The sequence below is a fragment of the Gracilinanus agilis genome, chromosome 1 (assembly GCF_016433145.1).
Source record: "Gracilinanus agilis isolate LMUSP501 chromosome 1, AgileGrace, whole genome shotgun sequence".
NCBI lineage: Eukaryota > Metazoa > Chordata > Mammalia > Didelphimorphia > Didelphidae > Gracilinanus > Gracilinanus agilis.
The window spans coordinates 8,505,554-8,513,735 of record NC_058130.1 but is presented as its reverse complement, the minus strand read 5'-3'; the positions used below and the strand labels follow the sequence as shown (position 1 = coordinate 8,513,735).

At 49.8% G+C, this 8,182-nt stretch overlaps 1 protein-coding gene across 1 annotated transcript in view; it reads right to left on the bottom strand.

Annotated features, from left to right (window-relative positions):
* Positions 1–8,182, bottom strand: part of VPS41 (VPS41 subunit of HOPS complex) — a 164,958-nt gene that overhangs the window by 50,517 nt on the left and 106,259 nt on the right. The window contains exon 10 of the mRNA XM_044675398.1: positions 691–788. Coding sequence (XP_044531333.1) covers positions 691–788 — 98 coding nt within the window. The remainder of the gene's footprint in view (positions 1–690; positions 789–8,182) is intronic.

Here is an 8,182-nt window from a genome sequence, read left to right as displayed (position 1 = left end):
CTTCTTTCTTTCTTTCTTTCTTTCTTTCTTTCTTTCTTTCTTTCTTTCTTTCTTTCTTTCTTTCTTTCTTTCTTTCTTTCTTTCTTTCTTTCTTATAAATTCTTTTCTCTGAGAGACAGCTCTCGGGAGGCAGGGAAGGGGGGAAGGGGAAGAATAGTGGGAAAATCTAGGCGATAGAAAAACAAAATCTAGCCACAAAAATCTAGGCAAAGAGTTCTGGTTTTCTTTCATTTAAAGCCTGGACAACTGAGAGAAGGCTACATTCAATTTTTAAGTGAGAATATCCATTTAATCAGAATCCCCACACTCTAGAGGGATAAACGAGTGTGTCTGTGGCATAAGGAAAAATGAACTAACTGCCCTTTTAGCAATTCCCCCGACCACCCTAACGCTGGAGCCAATCACATTCATGGCGATCATTTCTGCTAATGCACCATGTCAGCTCAGTTTCTTTCAACAGACAGAGGAATTCTTCATCTCGGGGGCGGGAGAGAGACAGCGGACAGCAGGAGAGCCGAGTTTGTGCAAGGCAGAGATGTTGGGCCTCTGGCTCACTGAAGCTCACCTCATTTTCCATGCCTGGGAGTTCCACAGAGGCCACAAAACTCCCAGTGTTTCTGCAGGATTTGGGGTCGTGTTTAAAATAAACTCACACACGTTTTTGCATTGAAACACAAGAGTCATTATTACCATTTTGTCCGAGGTCTCCTTGACATAGGAAAGCACCACGAGCTGGTCGCAGAGAGGCGCGAGCCCACTGATGTAGAATTCCATGTCGAACTGAGAAACTGCAAGAAAGGGGGCACACATGTCAGTGAGAAGGGGGGACGCGGCGCAGCACACACCCAACAGAGGCATCGATCCATCCGTTCCCAAGGCTGAGAAACCTGGCAGAAAAGTGGAGTTATAAAGGCGCTGACGGGGGTCAGGCCTAAAAGACTTTTTACAAAGGCGTCCAAGAAGTGACCATTAAAAAAGACCAGCAGAGTGGAAAAAACGAAAACAAAATTCTCTCAAAACATCCAATGAGAAGACCAGCGAGACAACCATATAGCCAGTCTGGGGTGAGAAAACAGATCCAGTCATCTGAAAAAGCCTCAAAAAGCCACTCAGATGATTATCAGGCATCGGTAATGCAGAGGCGGCCCCCAGTGGGGGCAATGCCTGAAACTGGCTGAGGTCCCCCCCAAATCTGCAATGTTCGCTCCTGATTTGTGCTTGTTTTTCTGTAGTCACTACCGTAGTCACCGTAGCCACCATTTGCTTAGCCTCTCCCCAAGCAGTTGGCTTCTCCTGTGTCCCCACTTCTCTGCCACCACAAAAAGGGCTGCTATCACTATTTTGGAATACGTGAGGACTTTCTTCCTACTGATGACCCCCTTGAGATGTGAGGCTACTGGTGGGATTTTTGTCCAAAAGTAGGAATAGTCACTTTATTTGCCTAATTCCAAATGACTTTCCAGAATGGTGGTCAAGATTCATAGCTCTAATGTGCCTCTCTACCCACGATGCCCGTCCCACTGACCAGTTAGTTCCATTTTTGGTTCTTTGCCCATCGGCGGTATGAGGGGAAACTTCAGGGTTTGCATTTCTCTCAGTATTAATGATTTGGGGCCTCCTTTCAGGTGGTTGTTAAGGCTGGTGATTCTTCTTGGGGAAATGTCTGTCTGTATACCCGGGTCCTCTCATGGGCTTTACAAATTGCTCACAGCCTGCCATCGACCAGCCTGTCCAGCCTCACAGAATGATTCCCTTTCTCATACCAGAAGGGACTTCCCTGTTCCTCACATGTGGTTCTCCATTTCCCACCACCTCCCCTTTGTACAAGGCGCCCTCCATCTGGAACGTCCTTCGTGCTCACCTCCACCTCAGAGAACCCTGCAATTCCTCCAAGCCTTGGCTCTGCTGTGGCCCTCTCTGGGACCCCTTTCTTCACTGCTCCCTCCTGCTGCACGGCTGCCCGTGTTCTCCTAGCGTCACTGCCACACCTTGTATCTGTTCCACGTACTCTGTACGTCTGGCTATATTCCACACACGTGCACCTCTGGGCACGTGTCAATGCCTATCATGTACATGTATATGTGCCACAGATGGAAAGTGATAGCTTAAATCTGAGAGGCAGTGAGGCACTGGGGCCTTGGAGCCAGGAAGACCTGGGTTCAGGTCCTGACTCTGGGCCCTTCTGGTGCATGAGTGTCAGGCACTCAGCCCTGGGGATAGAGAGAAGGGTGAATGGAAGTCCCTGCCCTCCAGGAGCTCACAATCTAATGGGGAAGACAAGAAGATGGGAGAAAGTTCCAGGAATGGGGACCAGCAGGGAAAGTGGCCAGAGGCAAGAGAGGGAGAATGTAGCTGGAGGCTCAAGGAGGCCAAGGACGTGGTGGGTGGAGGGAGAGAGGGGGCGAGAGGAGAGACAGGCTGGAAAGGTACAAAAGGGCCATGTGGTGGTTGAAAGCCAAACAGGCAGGTGACGATGCTGGCTTCTTGTCCTAAGAGGCGCTAGGACTGGCTCTCCATCCACTGAGCCACCCAGCTGCCCACACAAACTTATCTTAACGGAGGACAAATGGCACTTTTGCACCGCATTAGTGACTTCCGAAGCACTAGGTAAATCCTTCTTCATAGCTCCCTTTGTTTTATGAAACAACATTTTATCTTCAAACTCTTGAAAGAAACTCTTGCTCCTCACTATCATATGTGCCTGGCAAATGGGGATCCAATGAACGCACTTCTCTATGGGTCAGCAGACGAGTTCAGGGCATCCTAGGAGCTAGCACCGTGCCAAGGGTCTGCTCGGGGGATAAGTGGTGACCCGAGAGGACGGCTTCTGTTGAGGTACAATGTGGGCCCACAGAAATAAGCCTTAGTGTATCGGGAGGGCCAGGCCTCCTCTCACACTTCTGCCAAGGAGCTCTCCAATAATGGCTCTGCATTCAGCCAGGGTCCCCATCCCTCAGCCTGTCTTGTCTATAAAGTCAATAAGTCTCCTTTACGAGAGGATTCCCTGTTCCCAAAGCACTCCTTCTACACCCCAGCTCTGTGGACCCCATTTAGTGCCCGATACCACGGCGCCCCGCTCTCACACATCCCTGGATCCCGGCCTCCCTCGGCCATTGTTGGGGTCACAGAGAGACACCACGGGATGGATGTGAAGGGCTTGCCTGCTAGGGATGGGACGGCTGCTTCACTTTCAGAAAGCGCGCGCTCACGAACAATGACAAAGGTAAGTGGATGGCCACGCTCTTACCTGTTGTCCTGGGGGATACAGAAGGGAACCCCCAAGGACTAGTCTTGTGGGGGCGCTATTGGGTGGGGCTCTTCTTTAAAAATTCCATATACTTCCTCTTCACTAATTCCTCGCAGGTCACAGCCAATTACATATGATTGCAAAGACTTTTAAATAAACGTTGACATTTCAAACTGACCATCTAAATCTCTGAAAAAATCTAACAAGAATGGTCAGCAGTATTCTATCACAGGCCCAGGGCAAGCTATTGCCCAGGGCCGAGGGGGAACCTCCTGGGAGTGGGAGTTGGAGGGGGCAGGGCAGTTTTCCGCACTCCCCTGGAGACCCTCCTCTACGAGCTACTCAGTGACCAGCAGTGACTGCACAGCTCTAGCTTCAAAACCAAATCTGTTGAATTTTCTTTTTCTCAGGTTGATGGAAGAACAGATTAGCTACATGAAGCAATTCTACTCCCCTAAGTCTGAAGACAGGAAGGAAGGCCAGTCCCGATGCGGGCTCATCAGCTCTGTGGCCACGGCGGAGGTTCTTGAGGTGCCGTCTGTCGGCCCTTTTCAGAAGGTCCAAGAGGCCAGCACTCTTTCTATAATGGTCCGGGGATGTCATCTGCCTATTAAGACGCTCCTCTCTCTCCCAACTGATAGTTGGATTTCCTTCATCTACTTCAGCCAAAACGTTTCACGGCAAGACTGAGAACAGAAGCAGAGAGGAGGAGGAGGAGGAAGAGGAAGAGGAGGAAGAGGAGGAGAAGGAGGAGAGCCAAGATGGGGGGGAGTGACTAATCCTCAACAATCCAGCACTTTCAAGCTGACAAAGGGCTTGCTATCAACCCATGAGCTCCCTGGGAGGCTGTGCCCAAGGGTGGCATGAGCCTCCTTTTAGAGATGAGGTCACTGGCCCCAAGCCTGGCCCCCTGCACACCATGCACGCTGCCTCTCAGCTGAGTCTGAGGCAAGAACCTGAGGAAGAGGCATTGATCTGAGTCACTGATGCCAGGCTGCAAAGACCGGGCGAATGACCACTGCCCCAGTTTGGTGCTTTTCTATCTAAAGAGATGGTAGATGGACTGGAGGCACCGAGCCAAGAAGACTCAAATTCAAATCCTCCCTCAGACACTTATTGGCTGTACAACCCTGGACAAGTTCCTTACTCTCTCAAGCTCTGTAAAATGGGGATAATCTTAGCATCTCTGTCACAGAGGAACAAATGAGAGAATACATCAGGTGCTCTGTAAGCCTCTAGGGACTCTCCAGAGGCAGCTCCTTCTGTGGTTACCACCCTCAATAAATGCTTTCAGGCTGTCAGAATATCCAGAAAAATGTCTGGTCTCTGGAGGGCAGAAGGTTGGCAGGAGAAAGCCAGCCAGGACGAATCATTTCATTTTTGTCTTTTAGCCCTGGGCCTATTACTGTTCTTCCCACACAGTGGGCTCGATCCTTTTTATTGTTATTTTCATTTTTTATTTTTCAAGCTCTTTTACTTTCTGTCTTAGAATCAATACTGTGTATTGGTTCCAAGCAGAAGGGCAGTAAGGGCTAGGCAATTGGAGTCAAGTGATTTGCCCAGGGTCACCCAGCTAGGAAGTGTCTGAGGCCAGGTTTAAACCCAGGACTTTCCATTTCTGGGCTTGGCTCTCAATCTACTAAGCCACCTGGCCGCCCCTTCCTAATACTCTTAAAATCAACCCTTGCAAGAGTCCTGGCACCTTTGGCTGCTTTATTTAGATGGCAGTCATAGGGAGAGCAGGCAAGCCACTCTCCAGAATCTGCAAGTCAGACTCTGGGCTTGACTTGAGAAATGCTTTCATTTCTCATTTGACTTAGAGTCCCTCTGGAATTGCCACCGTTGTTTTGAGTCTTCCTGCCCCAAATGGCCCAAATCAAGTCTGAGGAAGACAAGACGCTTTCTTAGAAAACATCCCCCTGCTCCCCTCCCCACCCCCAACCAAACTATCCTATTTGGGGACACAGCGGTGCATGCCATAATCCCTGCCACCAGGGAGGCTGCGGTCGGTGGATCTCCAGAGGCTGGAGGCCATGAGCTGCTGTAGGCCAGACTGATCAAGGGTCCATAACCAAGTGGGGTGCCAAGAGTGAGCCCCTATGGTGGGAGAGGCCACCAAGCAGGGTACAACCAGCCCAGGTAAGAATCAGACCAGGTGACAGCCTCATGCCAATCAGCAGTGAGCTGGGACTGTGAGTGTACCATGAACTTCCAGCAAGGGAGATAAACGGAGATTCAATCTCAAGGGAAAAAAAAATAACAAAACCTGTAAAGCTCCAGTATCTGGAACAAAGCCCAGTGTACAGCCCTAGTCCCTCCAGGCTGAGACTGGGGCATGTTCTGGGACAAACTTCCCATGAAGACAGGAAGTAAATACTTTTTGTTGATTCAGGCTCTCCTAAAAGCTTGGTATTTCAAATGTCTGAAGTTTCCATTTTGTCTGCATCCCTCTTCTATAAAGGCGTAAAACAAAAACCATCCAGCTATGAGCCAAGCACCTAGAACTCTTCATGGGGCTAAAGAACAAACAGGGAGGATCCAAGTGATGTTTGAAGAGAATAAAACAAAGAACCATGTGACTGTCTCTGACTGGGTGGGACCAAAAGAGAAAAGCTCTTCAATAACCCCATAAGCCTGCATAATCTTCACTAAGAATGTCGAACAAGGGAGGTGACCCAGCTTGGGCGCATCCACCAGAGGAGGCAAAGCCCAGAGGGAAGCCAGACATCAACAGGGAGGGAAGGATGAAAGTCAGACCAGGGCGATAATCAAAGGTCACGAAGCGCATGCCCACTGCCCCCCATGCCAGGTTCAAGTCTTCCCTTTCCAGGCCGATTCCCTGCCAAAAGCAGAGCCTAGAAACAGGCTGCCAGGCTCCCGACATTCCAGAAGGCCCAGCTGAATTAGAGTCCCTCTTATCTATGGCAGCAGAGTTTGATAAATCCAAAACATCTCCTTGCTTGTGATTTTATTATTAAAGGCATCGGAGACTTTTAAAAATTGGCTTTCTATGAAAACTGATGACTTCTCATGTAATTTTCTGCTGTTATTCTAGTATTTCTCATGAGAGAAGGAGACTTACTGACCCCCGGATGGAGCTGGCCTGACCCAGGGGACCTGCGGGTGTCACTTCCAGATTAGCTCTATTTCTCCACAAAATAATATCTGACTTTGAAACTCAACTTGAGGAGCTGCAGAGAAAAGGCCCAGGAGAATGAGAACAAGAGAACCAAAGTGGAATGAAAAGGAAGACTGGCTGGCATTGCCCGGCCCTAACGGGGCTCTGGGCATCTGCTCTCTTTCCCTGTTGTCTTGCTTTGATCTGCGTGCAAATCTACACAGTCCTCATCAGCCTGCAGGCAAAGCCATGGAACCTCGTACTCGGCTGACCTTTGGTGGACTTGGACTTAATCAAGCCAGGACACCTGCCTTCCAGGGAAGAAGAGAAACGCCATTCTATCAAGCTCTGGTCTCTAGCCTTCAAGGGCAAAGGCGATCTTTGTAAAGCACTTGGCACTTGTAGGCACTTCAAATACTTATTCCTCTTCCTTTAGGGGGTAAGGGGGCAAATGCCAGTCCATTATGGCAGGTCTTCTGCCTTCCAGGTGAAGGGAGAAAGGCAATTCTGTCAATCCCCTGTCTCTGGCCAGTCTCCTCCCTTGTGGCTAAGGGGAGAAACGCTCTTCCATCATTACCCTCTGAACCCCCTGAATGAGCTGCTTCATGTCACTCTGAGATGACACCACCCTGAGGTGAAAGTCCTGGGGACCGAACTCCTATCTTAAGATTAGCAAACTCCCAATTCCAGGGATTCTGAAGCCTGGCTGTCATCATTCAGATTAGTTCTCCATAGTCCAATGTTGACTCCCTCTCCCCATTCCCTGCAGCCCTCCACCTTCTCTCCCCGGTATCTTACTCCCAAGCTTCCTGCCTCTTCCACTGGGCTCTCCAATAACTCTGCTAGGGGGAACATTTGTTATCTTTGATCTTTTCCTTTTGCAGTTCTCCTATCTTGTGGTTGTGAGACGCAGCTCCCTCCCTTGGCCCCCTTTCCAGAGCAGGACACCCTTTCACCCATTTCCACCATCTCACTCACTGAGGTGAAGCTGATAATCTCCTTGCTCCTTGCTGTCATTTCTGGCCGGCCTCTCAACCTCCATCACTCAGGATCTCTCCTCCTCCGAGGCCCATTCAGTCCCTATCTACCACTCAATCAAAATTCTGGGGCTCACCTCCCGACTCTTTCCTTCCTCCCCAACCCCTGCTCTCCTGCTGAGTCTTTAACATGTATGACACGATTCCCTCACCCATCCTTACCCCCAAATTCCTCAGGTTACCCACCACTGCCCCATGACCTTCTCCCCCCACCTCACTGCACAGAGTGAGGTCCACACCATCGCGCGCTCAAAGTATTCCACACATATATTCATAAACTCCGAAATTCCCTATCACAAGCTGCGGTTCCACCAACTCTCACCCTGCCCCGCACCTCCTCAACCTCCCATCACTTGGCCCCTTGGTTCTTCCCCTGCATCAGCTTCACTCTTGGCCCTTCCCCAGTTTGACCTTTCGTTGGCCAGTTCCATTCTACACTATCCTCTTTTCTCAAGTTCCCTTATCCTTTATCATATCGAAGACCAGCCATAGCTAATTTTTACCTCCCTCTCCTGCCTACCCACTGTTGATTAAAGATGGAGAAAATCCTGAGACTTTGCTCCTTGGGTCCACTACAAGTCAACGTGGCATACTCTCGACTGGGCCTTCACTAGAACAACATGATCCTTTTATGCCACCCTAATTTGTTCACTCTCCTACTTGCTCTGACTGTTTCCCCAAACCTTTGCATCCCTCCTCAAATTTCCCAGAGTTCCTTTGATCCTTGCCTGTCTCCGGTCACCCACATGCCTTCTGCCACCGTTCATACCTCCAGTGGAG